Genomic DNA, 26,611 nt, shown 5'->3' on the forward strand with positions numbered 1-26,611 from the left:
TCATTAGTGACTCTTTTCCCATAATAAAGGCAGATGTGAAACAGGACCTTCAGACCCTTAAAGTCTAAAACATTTTCCATATTACCCTTAGAACAAGGCAACCACTAAACTAGAGAAAAACTAATAGGAAACAAACTATAAACAATGTTGGTAAAATTTAGAAGTCAGTGCTTATACTTGACCATGACAGCACTAGGGATGAAGAACAATCTGGGGAATGGAATTCAACATGAAAAGAAATGCAAAATGAAATTGAACACTGCGTGCACATGTGTATGTGTGTGCACACGCGCGTGCACACACACACACACACAAGATGGACAGGAGGCTTTTGCAGGTTGCAAGAAAAGGTATTGGTGTTAAAGAATAAACTGAGGGCAGTGAGTGAGTCACCAGCTTCTGTGGTTTGAACAGGGTCTTGGGCTCTAAAAGGCTTAGGAAGATGCTAAAATGAACTTGAATGAGAATTGTTGAGGACCTGGCAGGCAGAGGCTCTCTCCTCCTAGTTCTTAAAAATGCTGAGAACACTGATAATCATGGGGATGCCAGCAAATGCCAGAAGTCGGGAGCCTGTCATCTTCAAAGAGACCAGACCTGAACACTCGCCTCCCAGGAGACTGGTACATAACTCACCTGCTAGAACCCAAAGCATGAGGAGATGGTGTTATTAATGTGGATCTTATGTTCCATCTTGTAGCAACTTAATAAAGTATGTGCACAGCCTCCAAACGAAGACTGTAATCACTTTTCCATAGTTTATGAATTATGAAGTTGGATTCCCATCAGCAAATGCTGTCAAAAGTTTTTGGCATCAAAACCAATTAAAATGATGAATCGCTGTGAAAGGAAATGGGAACACATTTAATCTTTCTCTAGAACAGTTGGGGATCACTTCTCTCTTTTTTGGCCACATTTCACATTAGCGGGAAGCATAAAATTGGTCTCACTCAAAGGTAAATCTCAACTTCTTCAGAAAAGGGAACTGATCCTTGATGTTTTCTCGGCTGTAAACACCGCTGTGTTTATAGGCTGCCTGTGTTTCCTTCCCACTCACTCCCCAAGGTCATGGCCCTCTATTTTCATGTTCTCTTAGGAAAGTTGTCCTTCCTACGGAATCATGAAAGCAGAGATTAGCTGTGAAAATACACAGACAGATGAGAGGAGACTGTGGACACATCTTTGAGCACAGTTTATTGTGGATGTAAACGTGGGTAGTACTCAAAGCTCTGAGGACCCCCATTGTTAGTCCCCACCTTGCTGTCATTTTCACATTTTAGATCTTGATGTTCCTGCTCCCCACACTGAGGTAGCAGGGCTAAGCGAGGTCTTGTAGGCTCAAGCATTTTTTCTCTCTCCTTTATCATCAGCATGCATTGAAAATGTCACTCAGCATGCTGAAGAATGAATGTGTCTGAATCAAAAGATCTCTCCGCTCTAAAGCTCCCTAGCTACTTTCTGCAGGAAAGCCTTGAGCAAACCCCACAGCCTCACTGAGCCCCTGTTTCCTGACCTGTGAAATGGGGGTTACAATGTTCAAGCCTCAAACTTGTTCTGAGGCTCAAGTGAAATGGATTTGGTCAGAAGTATACACACAGGTGTATGTGTGTGTGTGTGTGTGTGTGTGTGTGTGTGTGTGTGTGTGTGTCACAGCAACAGATCCCTAGCTGATGTATTTATATCCACATAGCTGTGCTTTTGACAGGTGAATAAAACATTCTATAAAAATGTGTTTAAGATGAAATCCCTAATAAATGATACTTGCCCGGGACAGCCCCCTGAAAGAGGTGACTCAGCCATCAATGAACTCATCTTTGCTATTTTTAGGGTCAAAAAAGGAGAGGCAAGCAACATTGAAGTTGTGTAATCACTGAGGTGGGAAAGGCATAAACTAATCACTCCATCTCTCCTGGGACATCGGATTCAAAAGTAGTGTCCTTGACCTCACCTGCCAATCAAAACAGACACAACTCCCACTGAAGGGCCAAGCTAGAGATACCTACAGCCTGGAAGAAACCCCAGTCAGAAAGAAGGGAACACAAATCGACTCATACCTCACCGCCTTGACAAGACAAATTACAGCCATGGCTGCAACATCGCCATGCAGTTCTTCTCCCTGGGCTGAATCTCTGCTGTCTTGGTGTTAATTTACACAGTTGTTGATGTAAGGTTTTGTGGGATTGTGAGAACCAACCAAGAGCTGCCTTATGAGCCAGCTCCTCACTGTCCCTGCACCTTGCAGCCTGCCAGTTCCACAGCAGTAGGGATGCTCAGCTCAGCTCCTGACCTCTCTCCTGTCCCAAAGCCCAAGGGCATCCCTGAAGTCACCCTAGGTGGCCCTCTTCTAACTCTCTCATGAAGTTATCATGGCCAGACACTGCCTTTCAAAGTCCCATGTCTCTTCTTTGTCACCAACCTCACAGTTTCTGTAAGGGCTCTTAACACAGAGCTATCTTTCCATCCCCCGGTATTTATGTTTCAAGAAGTCCCCCAGGTAGCATTGCTGACCTTTTGCTGGCCTTTAATGGCTGGGCCATTTCTCCAGTTCTGGGTGACTTTATTCATGTAGCCTGAGCTAGGAATCACTGCCAACTGGAAACTACAGACTCAATTAAAAATTCTGCACCTTGTGTTGACATCCCGAGGGTTAGTAAACAGCCTAGTTGAAGGCTTGTTGTTGGTCAATAGTGACTTGTCATTGTGCAATGTCTGAAAAGTATCAGGTAGTTCATGAATGTCTGTCACGTAAGCAAGTGACTGGATGCATGTGTGAATGGGTGGGGACCCCTGAAGACCAACACTCTGTGGGATGGAAAAGACTAAAGTCATTGTGTCAAGAAAAGACTGAAGTCATTGTGTCAACATAGCAAACAGCAGTGATGAGAGCTAAGGACAAAATACCTTTCCATTTCTTCCCAAATCTCACATAGATAAGTACTTTTGGGGCCACATTTAAAGATGACCCTACTGATGATAAATGGAGGAGCCAGAGCTATGCATTTCTCATTATTTTCTTCCAATGCTTCCCAGCCATCTATCAGCCATCGCTGCAAACTTTGTGACTGGATAGCATTTACCTGGTATGCTTCCTCACACTGACTCACTTCTTAACAATAACAGGTGTGATTTAAAGGGAAACTACACATCACTATTTCAAATAGAAAAGCAACCCTGACACACTGGAGTTGACTGTCAAGAGTAAATGCCACCAGAACGAAAGCAGAACGTTTCTTCCTGCCAATGCTTGCCTCTGTTAGAGAAGAAGGACCACCAAGTTTGAGGAGGTGCTAAGAAAGGAAGCACTTAACACAGACTTTGTCACCCTACGAAGGATAAAAGGGTGTTGTTTTAATGAATATAAACTTATTTATAGAAACACAACACCATAAGAATGTCTGATAAATACATTTAACTGGACTCTTAAAAATACATAAAGTATTTTTCTTATGGTTTTGTTCTATATTATTCAAAGAGAAAAAAAACAGGAACAAGTTCCTTCTTTCCAAGAAAATTACCAGAACTGAGTGTGGTGGCCCATTTGTGGTCTTGGCGCTTGTTAGAGGTCAGAGGTTTGAGTCCAGCCTGGTTTGCATGAGACTCTGTCTCCCAAACAAAAGAAAACAAAATCCATTCTACAAACCCTTCCAAAAAAGTTGGTTAAAAGGAAAGAATAACAATAATAAAAAGAGGAAAAGAAACTGTACATATTCTCAATAGCTCAGCCTTCCTTCTCTTACCGAATCACTACTTGTTTTTTATCATGCCCAGGGTTTTCTTTTTTTAATTATTTTTTATTTAGGTTAGAAAAAAATCTTCTTTCACATGTCAATTCCAGCTCCCTCTCCCTCCCTTCCTCCCCCGCCCTCCCCAACAGGTCCCCCAGTCCCCCACCCAATCTCCACTCCGATCACCAAGGACGGTGAGGTTCCATAGTGGATCTCCAGTAACTGTCATTTCATCCAGGGCAGGGCCTAGGCCCTCCCCCAAGGGTCCCGGCTGAGAGAGCCTCCCATATTGTGGCATGGGCACTCAAAGTCTATTTGTACACCAGGGATAAATACTACCTAAGGCCCCATAGATTACCTAGGCCTCCTCACTGACACCCATATTCAGGGTGCTTTCATCAGTGGCTGGATGAAGGTTCTGTTTCCCAGACTCACTTGCCATGGGATTGTAGGCTGACACTCCCCCTGATTCATGTCTAAAATCCATAAATGAGTGAGTACATACCATGTTTCTCTTTTTGTGACTGTGGTTTCTTCTAGTGCCATCCATTTGCCTGCAAATTTCAAGATTCCATTTTTTTTCCACTGAATAGTACTCCATTGTGTAAATGTGCCATATTTTCTCTATCCACTCTTCAGTTGAGGAGCATCTAGGTTGCTTCCAGGTTCTGGATATTACAAATAATGCTGCTATGAACATAGTGAAACAGATATCCTTGTTGTATGAATATGCTTCTTTTGGGTATATGCATAAGAGTGGAATTGCTGGGTCTTGTGGTAGACTGATTCCCATTTTTCTGAGGAATCTCCATACTGATTTCCAAAGTGGCTGTAGAAGTCAGCACTCCACCAGCAGTGGACAAGTGTTCCCCTTTCTCCACATCATCTCCAGTATAAACTGTCATTGAACTTCATTATTTTAGCCATTCTAACAGGAGTGACATGGTATCTCAGAGTTGTTTTGATTTGCACTTCCTGGATGGCTAGGGATGCTGAGCACTTTCTCAAGTGTCTCTCAGCCATTTTAGACTCCTCTATTGAGAATTCTCTATTTAGTTCTGTACCCTGTTTTTAATTGGATCCTTTGGTGTTTTGGAGACTTGCTTCTTCAGTTCTTTGTAAATTTTGGAGATCAGCCCTCTGTCAGATGTGGGGTTAGTGAATATCTTTTCCCAATCTGTGGGATGCCTTTTTGTCTTTCTGACTGTGTCCTTTGCATTACAGAAGCTTCTCAGTTTCAGGAGGACCCATTTATTAATTGTTGATCTTAGTGTCTGTGCTGCTGGAGTTATGTTAAGGAAGCAGTCTGCTGTACCAATTCGTTCAAGGGTGCCTCCCACCTTCTCTTCTAACAGTTTCAGTGTGTCTGGATTTATGTTGAGGTCTTTGATCCATTTGGACTTAAGTTTTGGACATGGTGATAGACATGTATCTATCCGAATTCTTCTACATGCCAGCATCCAGTTATGCCAGCACCATTTGTTGAAGATGCTTTCTTTTTTCCATTGTATATTTTTAGCTTCTTTGTCGAAAATCAGATGTTCATACATGTATGGGTTAATATCAGTGTTTTCAATTCAATTCCATTGGTCTATCTGTCTATTTTTGTGCCAGTACCAAGCTGTTTTCAGGACAACAAACAGCTCTATAATAGAGCTTGAAGTCAGGGATGGTGATGCCTCCAGATGTTGCTTTGTTGAGTAAGGTTGTTTTGTCTATCCTGGGTCTTTTGTTTTTCCATACAAAATTGATTATTGTTCTTTCAAGGTCTGTGAAGAATTGTGCTGGGATTTTAATGAGGATTGCGTTAAATCTGTATATTGCTTTCAGTAAGATTGCCATTTTTACTATGTTGATCCTACCTATCCAAGAGCATGGAAGACCTTTCCACCTTCTGGTGTCTGCTTTAATTTCTTTCTTTAAAGACTCAAAGTTCTTGCTATACATGTCTTTCACTTGTTTGGTTATCATTACCCCCAAGGTATTTTATGTTGTTTGTGGTAAATGTAAAGGGTGATGTTTCTCTGATTTCTTCCTCAGGCCTTTTATCATCTGTATATAGTAGGGCTACTGATTTTCTTGAGTTGATCTCCTTTTGTTGTCTTATTGCTCTAGCTAGAACTTCAAGTACAATATTGAAGAAGTATGGAGAGAGTGGACAGCCTTGTCTTGTTCCTGATCTTAGAGGAATTGTGTTGAGTTTCTGTCCATTTAGTTTTATGTTGGCTGTTGGTTTGCTGTATATAGCTTTCATTATGTTGAGGTAAGTTCCTGTTACCCCAGATCTCTCAAAGACCTTTATCATGAAGGGGTTTTGGATTTTGTCAAAGGCTTTTTCAGCATCCAGTGAGATGATCATGTGATTTTTGTTTCTCAGCTTGTTTATATGGTGGATTACATTGATGGATTTTCATATGTTGAACCAACCCTGCATGCCTGGGATGAAGCCTACTTGATCATGGTGGATGAGGTTTCTTATGTGTTCTTGTATCCAATTTGTCAGTATTTTATTGAGTATTTTTGCATCAATGTTCATGAGGGATATTGGTCTGAAGTTCTCTTTCTTAGTTGTGTCTTTGTGTGGCTTGGGTATCAAGGTTATTGAAGCCTCATAGAAAGAGTTTGGCAAAGACTCTTCTACTTCTATTGCATGGAATACTTTGAGAAGAATTGATATAAGCTGTCTTTGAATTTCTGGTAGAATTCTGCACTGAGGCCATCTGGCCTTGAGCTTTTTTCAGTTGGGAGACTTTTGATGACTGCTTCTATTTCTTTAGAGGTTATAGGTTTATTTAAATTACTTATCTGTTCTTGACTTAATTTTGGCAAGTGATATCTATCAAAAAATTGTCCATTTCCTTTAGATTTTCAAATTGTGTGGAGTACATGTTTTCAAAGTATGACCTGATGATTCCCTGGATTTCCTCAGTGTCCGTTGTTATGTCCCTCTTTTCGTTTCAGATTTTGTTAATTTGCATGTTCACACTCTGTCATTTGATAAGTTTGGATAAAGGTTTGTCTATCTTGTTGATTTTCTCAAAGAACCAACTCTTCATTACATTGATTTTTTGTATTGTTTTCCTAGTCCCTTCTTTATTTCAGCCCTCAATTTGATTATTTCCTGGTGTCTACTCCTCCGAGGTGAATTTGCTTCTTTTTGTTCTAGAGCTTTCAGTTGTGCTATTAATCCTCTAGTGTAACTATCCTCCAGTTTCTTCATGTGGGCACTTAGTGCTATGAACTTCCCTCACAGCACTGCTTTCAAATTGTTCCATAAGTTTGGGTATGTTGTGTCATCATGCTCATTGAATTCTGGGAAGTCTTTAATTTCTTTTTTATTACTTCATTGACCCAGGAATGGTCCAGTTGTGCATTATTCAACTTCCATGATTTTGTAGGGTTTCTGCAATTTGTGTTCTTGTTGAATTCTAATTTTAACGCATGTTAGTATGATAAGGTGCATGGAGTTATTCCAAATTTTTTGTACCTGTTGAGATTTGATATTTGCCAACTATGTGGTTGATCTTTGAGAAGGTTCCATGTGGCACTGAGAAGAAGGTATATTCTTTTTTATTTGGGTGGAATGTTCTACAGATATTGGTTAATCCCAATTGGGTCATAACTTCTATTACTTCCTTTGCTTCTTTGTTAAATTTCTGTCTGGTAGTCCTGTCTAGAGATGAGAGTGGGGTGTTGAAATCTCCCACTATAAGTGTGTGGGGCTTTATATGAGATTTGAGTTTTAGTAATATCTCTTTTATGAATGTGGGTGCCTTTGTATTTGGGGCATAGATGTTCAAAATTGAAACTTCATCTTGGTGGATTTCTCCTGTGATGAGTATGAAGTGCTTCCTTTATCTCTTTTAATTAATTTTATTTTGAAATCTAATTTGTTAGATATTAGGATTGCTACACCTGCTTGTTAATTGGGTCCATTTGATTGGAAAATCTTTTCCCAACCCTTAACTCTGGGGTAATGTCTGTCTTTGAAGCTGAGATGTGTTTCTTGTATGCAGCAGAAGGATGCATTTTCAAATCCATTCTGTTAGCCTGTGTCTCTTTATGGGCAAGTTAAGACCATTAATATTGAGGGATATTAATGATCATTGATTGCTCATTCTTGTTTGTTTTGGAATAGTTGATAGTGGTGGAATTATATGTGGATTTCCACCTCTTTTCTTTTGGCTGTTGGTAAGGTGGGATTATCTATTGCCTATGTTTTTCTGGTTGTAGTTAACTCCCTTGGGTTGGAGTTTTCCTTCCAGAACTTTCTATAGGGCTGGATTAGTGGATACATATTGTTTAAATCTGGTTTTGTCAAGGAATATCTTGTTTTATCCATCTATAGTGATTGAAAGCTTTGCTAGGTATAGAAGTCTGGACTGGCATCCGTGGTCTCTTAATGTTGGTAGAATATCTATCCAGGACCTCCTGGCTTTCAGAGTTTCCATGGAGAAGTCAGGTGTAATTCTGATAGGTTTGCCTTTGTATGTTACTTGGCCTTTTTCCTTTGCTGCTCTTAACATTCTTTCTTTATTCTGTGTGTTCTGGGTTTTTACTATTATGTGGCAAGGGGATTTCCTTTTGTGGTCCACTCTATTTGGTGTTCTGAAGGCTTCTTGTACTTTCATTGGCATGTCTTTCTTTAAGTTCGGAAAGTTTTTTTCTATGATTTTGTTAAATATATTTTCTGCACCTTTGAGGTGGATTTCTTCACCTTCTTCTATACCTATTATTCTTAGGTTTGGTCTTTTCATGGTGTCCCATATTTCCTGGATATTTTGTGTTAGGGATTTGTTGAACTTAAGATTTTCTTTGGTGATGAATCTATTTTCCCTAGTGTATCTTCAACACCTGAAATTCTGTCTTCCATCTCTTGTATTCTGTTGGTTATGCTTGTGTCTGTAGTACCTGACCGTTTGCCCAGCCTTTCTATTTCCAGCATTCCTTCAGACTGTGTTTTTTATTGTCTATATTTCAGCTTTCAACCCTTGTACTTTTTGAATTGTTTCTTGCAATTTTTGCTTTGTCTTTTCCTCTCTTTCTTGCATTTGTTAAAGTTTTTGGTTTGTCTTTTCTTCCATTTCTTGCATTTTTTGCATATTTTGGATTGTTTTTCCTCCATTTCTTGCAATTCTTGTATTTTTGGTTTTGTTTTTTCTTCCATGTCTTTAAGGGATTTTCTCATATCTTCTTTGAGGGCCTCTATCATTTTCATGAAGTTGCTTTTAAGGTCTTTCTCTTCTGCTTCTTCTGCATTGGGGTGTTCAGGTCTTGCTGACGTAGTGTCTCTAGACTCTGGCAGTGTCGTATTGGTTTTTCTGTTTCTGGGTGTGTTTTTGTATTGTCTCCTTCCCATCATTTCTTCCTGTGGGTGGAGGAGTCTCTTCCTCCCCTGGTGGGTATGTGACCCCTTTCCAGTGGGTGGGAGCATGTCCAATACCCTGGTGACTTTCCTCTTGCGTGGATGGAGGCCGTCCTAGTATCAGGACCTTAACAAACTCTGGTAGGCTGGACCCTCACCTCACCTGTCCCGTGGGTGGAGACTGGGACTTGGAAGCTGGCAGTCTCTGGGCAGGCTGAATCCTGACGGACTGGGATCTGAATCTCCAGTGGTTCTGCTCAGGCCACCAGAAGTTAGGCTGGCCTCACCTCCCCTGTCCCGTGGAAAAGGATGTTTTTAAAAGGAGCTACAGTCCTTCCCTACAATGCCAGATTATCTACAGTGGGGGTGAGCCCACAGTTAAGCATCTAAGTTAGTCAACTTCCTGTAGCTGATACCTGACATAGTCAACTTAAACAGAGGAAAAGTTCATGTTGGAATATGATTCTGGAAGTTTCTGACTATTGCTTTGGAGCCTATGTTGAGGAAGCACATCTAAACTGTTCACCTCATGGACAGGAAGTGAAAGAGAAAGAGGGGAGCAAGTTTCTACTATAGACCCTGGGGCGTGCCCCAGACTTCCATGAGGCCCCACCTCTTAAAGATTTCCACTACTTTCTGATAGCACTACAAGCTGAGGGCCAAACCTTAGCCACATTGGACTCCTACTGGACAATCTAGAGATACCACAGCAGCAACTGAGGAAATTCCATCCCCAGTCAATGTGCTTCAAACTCTACTTGATAACCCAGGAGGCATCTATGATGCTGAAGAACTTCCGGGAAAGAAAAAGCAGAAGGGAAGAAGCCCAAGATGTCATCTTCTGAGACATCCAGTTGCCAGTGGTATTTGTCTTATCTAGATTTCAGCTTTCATTTTTTGTTTAATTGTGTATATGCATGCATGTTTGTGTGAGACTTTGTGCAAATGAGTGTGATTGCCCACAGAGGCCAGAAGAAGTTATCTGATGCCCTGAAGTTACAGTCACAGATGGTTGGTTGTGAGTTGACCAGCATGAGTGCTGGGAATAGTCCTCAGGTACCTGTTCCTAAAAGCTGAACCATCTCTCCACTCCAAAATGTAATTTCAAAGGAAATCCTACTTCCATACAAAATGGTATAACCAGGCTGGAGAGATGGCTCAGAGGTTAAGAGCACTGGCTGCTCTTCCAGAGGTCCTGAGTTCAATTCCCAATAACCAGATGGTGGCTCACAGCCATCTATAATGAGATCTGGTGCCCTCTTCTGGCATGCAGCCATACATGGAGACAGAATGTTGTATACATAATAAATTTTTTAAAATCTTTTTTAAAAATGGTGTAACCAACAGAGAAAAAAGAAGTGAGTTTGTAAAGCAAGGGAGCTTCCTTTTTTGAAGCCTGCTTGCCCTGTTAGTTCTAAAGGGTATTCTGGCAACCTCGGATGAAAGAATTCACTAAATAAAACTATGTTGTTAAAGAAGAGTGAATGAATCTTGCAAAGGAAGAGATTCAGGTCCAACTCTTGTAAAACCTGTCTTCATGTGATTTGAGTAACTGGGGTCATGAGGTGAGGCCCTTGCAAGTGGAATCAGTTAACTTATCTGCTCAATTTATACACTTGGATTTAAACAGAATGATCTGTCACTGCCAGAGAGTAAAGACACTTACTTGTTCTTTTTCCTTTGCTGGAGATTTGGTCTTCTCTTCCATGCATTGCAGTAGAATGCAATGGTTATGATTCCAATGTGAAGAAGCCAAGATTGTGGTGGAAGAAGAAGAGGGAGCCTTGAAGCCAGACTGTGCCCTCCCAACCCTTGCTTTTCCCCCTTAGCCTCTGAGTGACCCCTGGCAATAATTCAACTTCTCCAGGCCTCAGGTCTGTGCTCATGGGAGTGATGAGGAGTACTGCACGAATAGGAACATTGTGAAGAGGAGCCAATGCACACAGAATGCCTAAAAGAGCCTCTTGCAGGAGGAGATAATGCAGCACTGTGCATTACCTATTATTGTTGTGACAATCATTTACACTCGGAAGGTTACACAATGAAAGTCATGTCTTCCATCTCAGACACCATGCCTCTCTGCAGATGCAAAGCACTATAAAAAAGCCTTTGTGTTTCTCTGCATTCTGTGTATTCCAAGTACAAATTTACCATCTATGCCTCTCTTCCGTATAAATGAAAGCTCATTATGCATTCTACTCTGCACATTGCCATCTTTACTGAACGACATTTCTTGGGAATGAGTTTGTTGTAAGTCTTGTACTTCATCCTTTGCCAGAGGTACAACGCTTTGCATCTTACTTAGTGAACTATAATTTATTTAACTCATACACAGCATTGATTATTTGGGATACTTTTAGTCTTTCAGCATTATACTCATAAATGTCTTAAATACACTCAAATAAGTAGTATGTAATTAAACATGTAGTTTACATGAATATATGTAAATATGCAAGTATACTTTTAGAGTCTTAGGGATGGATCATTAGGTCAGATAGTGCATTTTTTATCTTGATAGAAACCACCAATTTTCTCCTCAAAGAGATTGCACCCAATTGTGCAACCAACAAAATTCTCATAGCCTTCATTGTCAAGGTCTTATTTTAAATACTTAAAACACATAGAGTGACCAAGTTTCTTTGTTTATTTTGGCAGAGTGGGTAATTCATAAGCAACAGAGATTAATTATTTACAGTTCAGGAAGCTGCAAGAGCACAATCATGACCAGAACATCCTGTGTCTGTGAGGACTTGGTCCCCACAGATAGTGCTTTCTTATACTGTCCTCCCACGGTGAGCCCCAAACCGGCTCTCCAGGGCTCTTTTATAAAGGCACTAATTCCACTTGCAAGGGCCTCACCCTCATGACCCCAGTCACTCAAAAAAACATTCTTATCAACACACTGGAGATTTCATTTCAATAATAATTGCTTAAGGAACACCAAGAAAGGCCAGTAAATATATCATAGTTGTCAAATATTTAAATTACATGAGGACAGCATCACAGAGACTGATCATACCACCATAACTGTCACTCCACAAATAGAAGAAGAAAGATTTCAAACAAATTTCTGGCTGTAATAATTGTTTGGGGTTCTGGAGAAAAGCTAAATCTCATTAAGTTTTACAGCCAGACTTAATATAGACACATGAAGAAGGACATGCTCAATTTGAAGTGGTGACTAGTGAAAAGAAAGTTGCATGCTTTTTCCCAGCCGAGTCTTAATGCCTGTCTTGGAGTGAACTTTGGAAGATGAATTCCAATGAGTAGCAGCTTCCAAAGGTCAGTCCTGTGTGGCAGAACTGGGAGAGCTCAAGGGATGTAGAGTACTGCCAAGTAAGCATAAAACCTGAGTTCAGTCCCCAGAATCAATGTAAAAGAAATCCAGTGCAGGGCAGTAAGTCTACAACCCCAGTGCTAGGAGGTGGAAGCAAACGGAACTCTGGAGCTTGTTGACCGCCCAATTTAGGTTACTTGTGAGTTCAAGGCCAGCAACAGAGAGACCCTGCCTCACCATCCTCCACACAACACCACCACCACCACCACCACCCAAAAAAACAGGCAACACCCAAGGAACACAATCCAAGCTTGTCTTCTGGCTTCCCCACATGCATACATAAACATGCATATGAACACCACACACACACACACACACACACACACACACACACACACACACGTGTCTAACCTAAGAAATGCATCACAGGCCATCTGAGATCTGAAGACAAGCCAAGGAGACACAAACAGGCAGTGGTCATTATAAAAGGGACTCCAAGGAACTGCCTTGGCTATTTCTTTGAGCTGTTGCCCACCCTTCCATCTCTGTAGGCTTCAGAAAAATACATAAGGAAAAAAATGTTCTATTCTGCCAAAAAACAATTAAGACACTGTTAGTTTAGGGCACTGTATGCTGACCTTTAGAAACGGTCATCTTTGCTATTATCATTATCACTGTCTCCTCTTAGATTTAGAGCTTGATACTTCTCCCAATCCTGCTGATAAGGGTGGCATCTAGCACCACAGCAAGAATCTGCTGAGCGGCTGTGAAAAATGCAAGCAGTCCAGCCACGGTTCTGTGACTCGAGGCATGTTGATACTTATGTATTCTCGCTGTTAGACTGCATCACTCCTAGTATCTAGATTCTGTGTCAGTAACTAGGAAGTAGCTAGAATTTCCAAGAACAAGACATAATGAGAGGAGACGTCAAATCTGCCACCAGAGAGCACTGTGAGAGAGAGAAAGTAAATGACCTTGGAAACCTGGAACACGTAGAAGGAAGATTGCAAACAAACTTCTGACTGCACATCCCTTTTTTAATTTTTTTTAATTTTTGGAGTGCTAGAGAAATGTTAAATTTCATTAAGTTTTACAACCAGGCTTAATATAGACATAAATCCCTTTAATGTTGGTTTCAGTCAAAAGTGAGCTGAACATTATCGTTAAACCAGTGCACGTGGGAGAATTAGTTGAGGAAAATCAAAATAGGCACAGTTGGGAACGTTCAGCCATGACCATATTAGATGCAAGTAGACGCAGTAGCAAAGTTCTTTAGGCACTAATGGACTGGGCTATTTTGTTGCTCAGTTTCCATATAGATGAGCTTTTGTGCTGGGGCAATATGGTCGCGGTTTAAAGTCTATCTGGGGAAGCTCGTTTCTCTTTCATTAGCCCATGAGCACAGAGCAATTTCAGATAATACTGCTACACAGCTCCTAGCTGGGTGATTCGGTTAAATGCCCTCAGGGAAAGTAGCAATCCAGAACAAAGGGACAAATGTGATGTTTCTTATTCTGAATTCCTGTAGCTTGGCATTGCACTGTCAATTAATCACATGCCACCCTATCCCCAAGTCATACACACCTATTGTTTGAGACATTATTTAAGTCTTGTACTATATTTCACTGGAGACATCTTATCTCCTTGTCTGACTTCTCTGGGGTCCAGACTCATGTAACTACAACAATAGAGGCCTGCTTCTTGCGACTGATACCCCAGCGCATACCTAATACACTTCTCGGAGACTGAAGCACGAACTCTTGAACAGCTGGAAAATTGCAAAACGGCAAACAAATCTGAAAAGGTGCTCATCTGGCAGGCGGATGAGAAATGGCAGGCCCTGTTCATCCACCAAGCCCAGTTGCAGCCCCAATGCGTTCCTTGGGCAAGGCATGCCTTGCCTAACTGTACATTGCAGCCCTAATTTCAATAACCATTTTCTCAGGTTGGGGGCGTCAAACCACAGATTTTTTCCTTGGTACCCCCAAAAGATGATCTGTGCCATCATGTTAGCTGGTGCCCAGATTACATATGTCAGCTGATATATAAACTTAGCATGGTCACAGTGCTACTGTGTTACCACTTTTTAGGGAAGTTGGTGGAGTTGTAGGGAGAAATAGGGGTTAATAATATCATATTTTATTATATACATGTGTGATACTCTCAAAAACTACAATTTTTTAAGAAGATGGCTGAGACCTGTGTGCAGACACACTGCGTACCATGCACCCATTTCCCCTGAGAGTGGCTTCAGCACGCCTTTTGCCTAGAGCAGTGGTCTGACCTTGGGAACAAGCAGTGTATTTGCGAAAAGGAAGAAGAGCTACAGGCCACAGAACTGGGCCCTCCCACCCCATCCCAGCCATCCTTGAGAGAATTGTGAGCTGGCCCCAGTTTGTGGCCTTAACAACCCTTCTCAGTGAGTCTGAGACATGAGAGGAATAAGCAATAAACACCTCACAATGCAGTCAGATTTGTTTGATTCAGATGTCATTTCAGCAGCTGTGCTCCACCTAGAGAGCACAGATGTGGGCCAGAGGTACGGGAGCAAAAGGGGTTCCCCAGGAAGACAAGATCTGTGTGAGACTTTGGAGTGTAGGCTATCAGAGCTTGGGAACACGAAAGGCATTGAACATGGGTCCAGGTCCCACAAACACTTTCCAAGAGAGGCTTTGAAAGCCTGTACACCACTGCTTAAATCTTCTGTTTACTGTGAAAACAACCACAGGCAATTTGGAGGGACAGGAGTCAGCTATTGCAATAAAACTTTATTTCCAAAAGCAAATAAGCTGTATTTTGTAATCAAAAAAGAAGGGCTTAAAATTATGAAGTGAAGCCTTACACTGACAGGAAGATGGCAGCTTCAACAGCATGGGACCCTGGGCAAAATGCATGAGATTTCTAGAAGAAACTCCTATCTTGATGGGAAAGAACCATAACTGTCGCCAAAGGTCAATTAGCAGTTAGTACCACAATTGAGAAATGCTACAGTCATTTTTGGAGTCATCAGATGTTGCTATTAAAGGCTGTGCTGTCCATAGTCTACCAGCTCCGGATTTGTCCAGATATTTGTCTGGATTCTGGGAGAAAAGGCACAAGTGGATTCCAGTTCATTGTATGTGTTCACCAGAAAAGACATAAGCTTCCTAGGGAGCTATGTGTGCTTCACTGTGACCCCAGCTATGATGCAAACATTTGTTATGACTGCACATTTGCTTTACTGGTGGCATTTAAAAGTGTGCAGTGGTCTGTTACTTTCAGTGAAGAAAGGACTTTAAGGGAAGTTAAGTTTAAAGGAAAAGTTATTTGAATATTAGTGGTTGGCCAGCAGCAATGTCTTTTGCTGAATTGACGACTTGGCTGATGGACCACCTCCTGGAGTGGAGGAGTATCTGGCAACAGGAACCTTACCAACAGTAATGGGTGGAGGAAACAAACTCTGTTTTCCTCACAAAACAGGCAGAAGCAGACTGACTGGAGCCAAGCCTCAGGACTGTGAGTCCAGACATCAAGGAGTTAAGAGCTAATGGCTGAAGTAATTAAGAAGATGAAACCCAAATAAAGGTTCATCACCTTTGCAAACGGATATGTAAAAGCTGTTTGTACATTGTGAATATTTTCATACTAAATAAGTAACAAACTACATTCTTCTGTGGGGGTCAGGAGAGACAGAGAGAGGGTATTGAACCAGCTGCACTCCAAGTATCCTTGAATTGTATCCTTCTGAGCCAACCCTAGTCTAGATCCAAGACTTTGACACTTCTCCCTTGAAAACTAGGCCGCTAAATGAAGACTGGAGAGTCTCAGGCAGCCTGACCAGAAGGGCCCCCTGGGTCCTGAGACATTCAAGTCTAGCTTTGAGGGTAGGATGGATCTACCTTCAACCTAGGGCTTCTGGACTTCACTATAACATGAAAACAGTGAGCACAGTTATCCCTGAGCTCAAGAGACCCATCTCTCTCCCAGGTTTCCCAGTGACACTAGCCTCAGTGTCTGAAGTGTGCCTTTGGTCAGTCTGAACCTTGGATGGCCACACAAACACAGCCTTCGCATCTGAGAAACAGGAGGCTGTGGGAATAAGTACCTCCCTTGTCCTCCGTGCACACGTTGACTAGTGTATGAAGCTAACATTGGCTAGAACTCTAATTATTGAACTACATAGCTAAGAGCAAAGTAAGTCTTACTTTCTGTGTATTCATATGTTTGAAAACTCAGTCTTTGGTTTTTGAATTGCCAGAAACACCAGAGGTGTTTGTCCCCCTCTCCCTACAATGAACTTTAAGAAGAGAAAAAGAGCTGTATTCCAAAGTTTCTCCCAGAAGTGGCTTCTAGGGAAGCCCTGAGGTCACCCTGTATTCAGCCCAATCTTTCCTCACCTCTGTGACGGCACAATGACAATTCAAGTTTTTAATGATGGTTGAATCACCACAATCCTGAATCACAGAAGGTTAAATTATATTTGCTGAACAGCTCGTATTTTCTAAAGCAAGAAAATATAACGATGTATTTTATAAAGAAGTTGCAAAAATCTAAAGTGTCTATCTAGACCTGAAATGATCAGAGCGTCCAATTGACTACAATGTCACGTCCTTTAGAATGTTTTCTATGGCTGCCATAGAAAAGCTCAATATAATTCAAGGCCAGTTTAACTTCTTGTACACAGATAATTTTATAGCAGGCACATTTTCGTTCAAGTCGATCAATGATTAGGTTTGCCTATAAAAGCATAAACAGAACCTTTGAAAGTATTGCTTTTTATCCTTTCTTGCTATGAACTATTAGATTTGGGGCCAGAAAACAAACAAACAGCCCAAGTAGAACCACTATTTGCCTTCCTTAATGTTCAGTGTAGACTCTTATCCAAGGAACTAAGGCTTACTCATTAAATTCATTATAAAACCACAAAATTACTAGGCTTGCTAAACCACCATCTGTTCTGAGGTAGGGGGAAAATCTGACTCCAAACAATACAGGGTCTTTCTTCTTTTTATAAAAGTGGCCACAGGATTCAAGGCTTTTTAGTTTCAGGTTTTTCAGAATCTCCCAGGCCCTCCTTCTAATTCATACCTTTCTTAGGGCAGTATCTTCTCCGGTGCCAGGAATGGAAGCCAAAAGACCTCAACCCCAAACCCAGGTGAAATGTACATAGTAGAGAGTTTACCGTCATTCAGGTAGCAAGCACAGAAGAGGCTGGAGAGGTGGCTTCATGGTCACAAGTGACCATGGCACTTAAAGAAAATGGGGTCTGATTCCCAGTACCCATACCAGGTTCACAATTGCCTATAATTCCAGGCCCAGGAGATCGATGCTCTCTGGCCTTGGGCATAAACATATAAATACAAGTAAAAGATAAATCTTTTTTAGGTAAAGAAAATCTGTTTTCCTCTAATGGAACCAAAACTCCAGTCTTGGTCACCTCATCTGTGTCCCAGTCCTCCCTGTCTCTAGCCTCAGACACTAGTTCAATGTGAAGCAGGAGGATGTAGCAGTCATGGTGTTAGCTCTCCATCATCCTGGACATCAGTTGTCTGTTCATGAAGCTCTTACCCAGCCCCTGAGTCTTCAATGTACTGACCACCAGAACCTCCTTGCTAGCTGGCTCTCACCAATCTCAAGAATATTCTGCTATTTCTTTCTCTGAGATGGGGATCAGTGAGGTACAGAGCAGGACTGCCATGGGATTATAAAATGAGGCACCTCACAGAACTTTTATGACCTGTAATCCATGACCCTGTCATAAAATGAGCCGAAACCTATATCAAGTTGCCATTCCAACCTGTACCCACCCCACTCCAAGAACACAGCTCAGAAGAAAATTGCAGTGCTTGGGGCTCCCTCCAAGGACCTCACAAATGCTACTCATGCTGAGTGTTATTGCCAGCTCATTCTATAACAGAGAATTTTGGTCACTTCTATGGGGAAACCAACCAGACTTAGCAAATGTGTTTCAAGATCTATTGCTTAAATCTCAGTCTCAACTCTGAAGCTCAAAAGAAAAGAGAAAATTATGTATATTTATACTTACATTTATAATTTTTATATTTTTGTAAATATAAGTTTTATGAATATTTATACAGTTTTATAAATACACATACTATATTTATAAATATACACTTATGTTTCTCTCAATATTCCTACTCCCTCCACCTAAGAATGCTCAATTTCTAAAAATTTCAGAGACATTTAAGAGTAACAACATACTTTGGAAAGTCAAATAAGTTATTTCAAAATAGTTTTCTTAAAAAGAACCGAATACAAATATCTCAGAGAAAGTCAAGAAGGGGAAATGTCAACTCTGAAAGAACAAGTTGCCCCACAGACAGACTATAGATCAGACAGACTGAAACTTCGCAAGTGAATGAAGGCACTTGGGCTCTAAGCCTGTGTGTGGCTGGGAGTGGGGCCTAGTTCTGGGGACTTACTCATGGCTGTGGCCAGGGCAGAGAGACTGGAGTTAGAAGAGATGTTAGTTACGTCTCTCATTGCTGTGACAAAAGCAGTTTAAGGAAGAAGACGTTGTTTGGGCTCACAGTCTGAAGATACAGCCCATTATGGTGGGGGATGCATGCTGGTGACGTTGGCTCATTGTGACAGTAGGATCATGAGGCAGCTGGTCACACTGTATCCGCAGTTGTCTTGTTTCTCCTCCTCTTCCTCAGTTCTCCTTCTATTTATTCTCTCCACCTGCTGGGCCCACCTATCCTTGCTCCTGCCTTACTATTGGTCATTCAGCTCTTTATTAGACCACCAGGTGTTTTAGACATGCAAAGAACCTCAGCTTCACAGTTAAACAAAGACAGCATAAACAAAATCCACACATCTTAAAATAATATTTTACCACACAAGTTGAGTATCCCTCATCTGAAATGCATAAGCCCACAAGTATTGGGGACTGAATTTTTTTAGTTGAGAATAGTTACATACACACAAGATGTTTGGGAGATGGGACCCAATCTACACATGAAAGCCGCTTATGTTTTATAAACCTTGAGAATTTCTCATAAGGTAATTTGATATTCTTCGCACATCTACATTTGAACCATGAAAGAGAGGTCAGGTGTGGAATTTACTTCTACTTTTGACATCTCATCAGTTCTCAAATAGCATCCTATGTTGGAATGACATATTCCACAGTTGGAGATTCTAGGCATTCACTCTGTACTACAGTTCTGATCATTGTAACCAGTGGTATCCAGAAGTTCTTTGTCATCTAACAAGTCAAACCAAGGATAATTGGAATTAGTCAATATCCTGTCCAAAACATGCAACACGGATACATTAGCTTTTCAAATTAAAGTGTGTCACATACTAAAGTATTTTTACCTCTTAAAGAAGCACATACAATTTCTAAAAATGTCTCAGAACCATGAAATCAAGGAACACTAACGAAGGAATGAAAATATCCTTCCTAATCTAAAGTGAATCAAGAGGCCATCTGGAGTCTTCCTTGCAAAACCCAAAGTCAAAGAAACAATGGAGAAAAGAATTCCCACAGGCCAGCCTTCCTGGGAAGGCAGAGAAGGCAGCCGGGAAGGAGTGGGTTATTCACTCAATAATAATAGGTACTGTACTGTATAGACAAAAAATAAAAGACAAACCAACTAGGAACTTAAGTACATGTATAAAATATAAAATCACTTAAAGATGATTGAATTGAGTACATGATTGATTGGCAAAAGTCTCACAATGGAGATAGGAAGTTGTAGGATGACAGAATTTCATACTCATAACTATTATAGGTTGTGACAGTACATGATTATGAAAATTTACAATGATATGTTTATTTGTTCACTCATTTGGTTTGTTGGTTGTTCCTCTAAGGTGAATAAGGGAAGGGATGCCAATGCTGTGTTGTCACCCTTACCTAAGTCTCTGACATACATTAAACTCTTCATGGTATTTTTAAATACAATACATGAGATTAACTGTGTACAATGTGAGGAGACGTTGGAGGGAAAGTTAGTTCACATGAGGGGAAAGGAGACAAGACTTTAAGTAGGCCAATGTGAAGTAGCCTTATGGAAGTGAGGCTCTGGTATAAAGCAGGAATTAAATGCTAACAGCTATCTCAGTTATGACATGAGAACTAAAGTGTTGTGGCCATCAGGGAACAAAAGTAGCAAAGAAGGTTAACACAAGCCCTGGATTCTAGGTGGAGTCTGCTAACACACAGAGGCACCCCAGCTTAAATGAGGCTATACCTGGAGAACACCAGGCTCACATTTTCTAAGTCTTTGAAAGCTTGAAATAGGGGACACAGATTTTAAGAACACATACATATAAGTCTGTCACAATTTTGCAAGGGCTGGCCTTCACAGATTGCAATATGTGCAAATAATATAATACATTATGTAATATATTATGCAATAGCACATAATATATAATATAATAATATATGTTATGTAATATTACATTATCTAATATGTTATAATATATAATAAAATATATGTAAATGCAATAATGCTGAACATCAGCACAACCCTCCAAGGAGAAGTTACAAATCTAAGATGGTGTGTTTAAAGCACCAGGCCCCCTTTATGTGTTTGCAGCTTTACTGACCTGAGATCCCTTGTGTCTTTCAGAACTCTGATGCAAGTTATGACTTCAGCAGCAACGACCCCTATCCCTACCCACGATACACAGATGACTGGTTCAACAGGTAAAGTGAGCCTTGAGAACATCATTACTGTTACCAGCCTTTGCGGTGAATTTTGTTCTGTTTTGTTTAGGACTTGAATGTCACCAGCAAAATCATACCAACATTGCACAATGTTATCTATATTCTTCTTCATAGTGGCTATATTTCTAAATCATTTGATTGTCATCTTGTTCTGTTGAGCTACATGTTGTTTGTTGATCTTACCTATTACAGATAAGAAAAAACAGAAACAAGAAAGCTTCTCTCAACTTACGACAGTGATTTAAAAGGTTTCGCTTGTCCTATTAAATCTATTCCAGAGAGACTTTTTGTTTTGTTTTGAGACAGGGTCTCATTGTGCAACTTTGGCTAGCCTAGAACTCACTTTGTAGACCAAGATGGCCTCAAACTCACTGAGATCTGCCTTCCTCTGCCTCCCTAGTGCTGGGATTAAATGTGTGCACCATCATACCTGGATCTACTACAATAAAAAAACTGCCAGTGTTAACATATTTTTAAGTGTATATCTGCTATAACCTCATAATATCATGAGTAGTCCTTTCCACAAAAGTAATTGACAGAGGTTTGAAATATGGACCATATGGTCCGTCTGAGATTATCATTTTTCTCCATACTATTTTGTTTCTGACCACACAAACGTGACTTCTTTTTTCTTCAAGTAAATATCTTGCTTAGATTGTTAACCAATATGAGAAATAGTCAGAAACTTATATATTTGACTTGCTCCAAAAATCAAAATGCTTTCAGTTTCAAACCTGGTATGTGGGAGAATGCTGATCAGTTGGAACTAAGTCACAGCTACAGATGAGTATAGGTTCTGGTTACCAGAGAAGGGTGACTGTAGATGATGATGGTGTCTGTGTCTTTCAAAAAGCTAGAAGATAGGACTTAAAGTATCCTCATCAAAATGGAACAGTTAAATATTTGAGAAGACAGGGATGTTAAACCCAATCTAAATATGATACACTGAAATGTCACATGGTAACGTTAATATGTGCATTTTATGTATCAGTCAAAAATAAACCTAAATTTTAAAGTAAATTAAATCATAAATTAAGCTGCTGCTTCCATCTTACCCCTGCCTTTGTGTGGAGATCATAAAAGTACATGAATTTCGATCCACAGCGCGGAAGCTCACCATGCTTTTTCCCGTTGCTCTTGCTTCTTGTGGCAACCTAAGCTGTGGATAAAGCAGAAGTTGTCTCCTTCAGCTGAGTGACAGGGAAGAGGTTGAGAAAGGCTGAATGGTGTCCCTGGTCAAACAATTTGGGTTCAGTCAAAGCCAATAATAGTCGAGCTTTACAGTGTTTTTTAAAATTCAGCATGTTTTTTAATCTTGCTATTTTTTTCCCTTTTGGTTTTGATTTGAAGTAAGGTCATTGTTTGTAACCCAGGCTGACCTCAAACATCTTATGTAACCCAGGCTGACCTTGAACTTTCAACAGGGCCTCTGTCTCCTGAGTGTTGGGGTTCCAGGTGTGCACCACTAACTAGCAGTGAGTCTGGAAGGCTGGGATAAGCCAGATGGGGCCTCAGCATTGACTGATTGCTGGCCCTCTCGGGAGCATGACGAAGAGCTGTAGCATCACATGAACCAGACTACATTCTGTCAGTCTGTAGCTTGCTACAGATTTTCTTGTCCCACCAGGACCCACTGCCTTCATCCCCAAATAAACACACAGATGCTATATTAATTATGAAACTGTTGATTGATGGCTTGGGCTTTTGATTGGCTAGCTCTCTCTAAAGTATTAACCCGCATCTATTTATGTGTTGCCACGAGGCTGTGGCTTACCGGTGATCTGGCATGTTACTCCCTCGGCAGCCTGGCATCTCTACAGCACCTCTCTCCCAGCATTCTCCTCATCCCCTAGCCCAGCCTATCTTTCTGCCTGACCAGTGTTTTACTCATCAACCAATAAGAGAAACATATATACAGAAGGACATCCCCCATCAGTAGCTAATAGGTATTAAGTGTTGGTAAACTGACCCAAGCAGATAGAGGAGTTTTTCCTGAATATAAACACAGTCTCCTCCGAGCTAAACCTTCTTGTGAGGTACTTGTAGGAATATTCGCCAAAAAAAGAACCACAAAAATGCCTTATCCTCTAAATATTTTCATTTGCAAGCTTGTTCTTGAAGGTTCCATTTTAAACAGGCTAACAGCCTCTAATTAGAACTAATTAGTGTTTAGTGTAATAAAAATCCATCACTGTCAGCAGTAAGAATCCCCGAGTGACAAGTTTACCAGAGACACAGTCCCAGTGAGTCAGGCAAGCATACTGCCTGTGTCCTAGGAAGCCAATGACTAAAGACAGAGTGTCCGTCCACTCTGACCAATAAATAACTTTCCCCCAGTTATCAAGTCATTCTCAAAGGCGTTCATCCACTACAACTTGTACTTCAAAGACTGGGTGATGCCAAGCTAAACTTATGGCCTCACAAAGATACCAGGAATTATAACTGATTATATGAGGACGCTAAGATAAAATTCAAGCCTGCCACTTCAGGAGAACCTTAGCCCAAAACTTTAGTACCTGCTCTTGCTCAAAGAGAACTAAAATAAGGTAAGTAACATATCCTCCATGTGTAGAATATGTTACCAAAAGTTCCCTGCAGAATGAAAGAATGTTGTGCCTGGTGTCATCTTCAGTACTACTAGCTATAACTTATGGCAGGAGTGGAAAAGGGCTTGGGGTGTTAAGAGAATGAGACTGAGTTGGGCATGGTGCCACACACCTTTAATCCCAGCACTCGGGAAGGCAGAGGCAGGCAGATCTCTGCGAGTTCTAGGCCAGCCTGATCTTACAGAGTGAGATCCAGGACAGCCAGAGTACACAGAGAAACCCTGTCTTGGAAAATAAAAAAAGAAAAGGATATGAGAAATGTGATTGGTCATTAGTCTATTGTCAAAGCTGAGAGATGAGAGTTCGCTCAATTTTTATATACCTTTTCTATTCTAGTATGTGTCAGACTTTTGTCATTATGTCAAATATCTAAGTGAAACAATCTAAAAGTAGGGAAGTTTTACTTGAGCTCACAGGTATGAAGACTTTCAGTTCCATGGGCCCTGGGAGAGGCATAATATCATGGTGGCAGGGGTTTAGCTGAGCAGAGGCAGTTTGCCTTATAGCTGACAGGAAGCAGAGACAAGAAAAAGCCAGGGCAAATCTAGCACCCAAGTGTAAGGCCTCCTCCAGCTAGACCTCACCTTCTAGTTTCTTTCATTCCCCCCACACACAAAGAAAATGATGCCAGCTGGTGGACAAGCCTTCAACACATAAGCTTGTTGGGAACATTTCCTGTACCAACCATAACATTACCATGAGAAATAACTTAAAATGTAGAAGGCATAGAAGAGGCAATGAATAGATGTGGGAGTTGAGTTCAGTACTCATGAAAGCACTGGTTTTGCTATGCAAACTTCGGAGGAGCTTGCCACATTTATGAGACAGATATGCATGCTTGAATCACCACAACACTGGCTGGATCCAAGGCTAACAGTACGCAAGAAGCTACATTGAACTAACCTTGCTATCTCTAAGGCCCAGTCTTAATGTTTTGTATGTGTTCATTTAATTATCATGTCTGTGAATAACCAGAATGATCCCTAAGCATACAGCTTACACCATTTTACAAGATCACACCATTAATATATGGTGAGGGAAAATTTTGATGCCAGAGGGGGGCTCATTGTTCCAGGAATTGAATGAAGATCATAAGTAGAGTTGGAAATGGGAACAAAGAAGATGAAAGAGAGATACAGAATACATTCGAGGAGTGCCCCGGACATCTGATCTAGATATAAAAGACAGTGCCAAGAGCAATATCCTGAGAAGGGTTTGTGGAGGAGGAGAGACAGGCTGCTAAAAGAAAGAAGAGGACAGGCTTTGTGGCTGGGTAAGAAACTGAGCCAGGGTCACAGATGAGGGTCTGAACCCAAATAAAGTTGTCACCCAGAAAGAGGCACAGGAGCCTTGAGCTCAGCATCTGTCCTTGGCCAGCACAAGATCTGCTCTTGTTCCACCAAAGCCTTGGCCATCTGTACCACCACAGGGACATCCCACTGCCCCTTTAGGTGTCTTTCTGGACATGGGCATCAAATGTAATGTGCCAACTCTATTCCTCTCCATGGTCTCCTGAGCAATTATCATCCCAGCATGCACTAAGTCTCCAATGAAGTTGCCTGCTGCGGGTCCAGAAGGAGCATGCTGCTATTGATTCCAGCCATGCCACCTGCCACTGAGGCTAGTTAGATCCCAGGAGCAATTGCTGCACAGAAATCAGCAGTGGCAGGAGCCATCTATCCCAAGAACCCATTACTGTGGAAAGAAGAAAATACAACAGAGGACCCTCAAGCAAGCAACTAAAATGTATTCCTTGGACAGGAAACCACATTCAATAGTGGCATGTGCCCCCTGGGTTTTCACAACCATTTTAAAGCATGCTATCACAGCCTGGGTTCTTACTGATTAATCTGTTTTCCTTCTAGTGTGCATTTCTGACAGAATATATTTAATGTTCCAAGCCAAGCACTGTTTATGAAAACATGATTCATACATATGCAGCTCTACTTTCAATATGTGAGAATGTCCTGCCCCATGCTTGACTGTATTTTGTAATATATTCATCCCATTGTGTACCATTCAATAACTATATGCAGTATTTAAGTTCCAGGGATATATCTGAAACACAGTTGAAAATTTTGCAAAGTATACTTTTATTCTAGCTTGCGATCAGAGAATGACATTTGGCCCAACAAAATAATGATAACCCAAATTACCAAAAAAATGGTAGAAAATATCACACACTTAATGAGCATCAATAATGTGTAGAACAGATATAATTGATTTGATGAAAGGCCTCAGGATCTAAGAGCAGTTCTTTCCCTAGCTGGCATTCAGTCAACACTGATTAGCCAGTTGATGGATGGGTAGCCTACCTTTTCAGGCACACTATTGAGTGGCCTTGACATCTGTCTGTTTTTAGAGCTGCCTGCTTTTCACAAGGTTTGCAGCACACATTTGGTCAGTACCCGTGTACCTTGCTCAGCTTTAAGAGAGTGTCTGGTGACGGGCTGTGGATCTGTATTCCATTACTGTGATGTTGTCCATAAAAACCTCTCTTGCATAGCATGTCTTTGATAGGCATTGGCCATGGAAATGTCATCCCTGCCATTGGCAATATTTATGGGGCCAATGGCAGAGATTCTGTGCTAGACACAATTCCTGACCATGACAAGTTTACTATAAATTCAATAAGGGAGAAGACATTTATTGCTCAAACATCCCAAGTCAAGGGAGAAGAAGACAGATGTAGGTTGAGAACCATTCATATCAATGGGAGCTAATTTGATTGATAATGTAGTTAAAACTTCAAATATGAAAGATTTTCAGTGGGTTGGGGTTTTTTTCCTTATTTCATTTTAAAGACCCTTATGCAACAGGTCATGAAAGAACACGTAAGGGAAATGTCTCTCTCTGGCTTGTTTCTGCCACACTGATGTAAACTTATACTTTACCCTGGTGATGTTTAATGGCTTAGGAAGAGATGAACATCTTTTTCTTATGTCTTTATGGGCTCTTCTG

At 41.0% G+C, this 26,611-nt stretch overlaps 1 protein-coding gene across 1 annotated transcript in view; it reads left to right on the forward strand.

The window, feature by feature from the left end:
• Pcsk2 (proprotein convertase subtilisin/kexin type 2) overlaps positions 1–26,611 on the forward strand; it is a 233,455-nt gene that overhangs the window by 167,817 nt on the left and 39,027 nt on the right. The window contains exon 6 of the mRNA XM_040746398.1: positions 20,947–21,023. Coding sequence (XP_040602332.1) covers positions 20,947–21,023 — 77 coding nt within the window. The remainder of the gene's footprint in view (positions 1–20,946; positions 21,024–26,611) is intronic.

This window comes from Mesocricetus auratus, unplaced genomic scaffold (assembly GCF_017639785.1).
Source record: "Mesocricetus auratus isolate SY011 unplaced genomic scaffold, BCM_Maur_2.0 Super-Scaffold_100004, whole genome shotgun sequence".
Classification (NCBI taxonomy): Eukaryota; Metazoa; Chordata; class Mammalia; order Rodentia; family Cricetidae; genus Mesocricetus; species Mesocricetus auratus.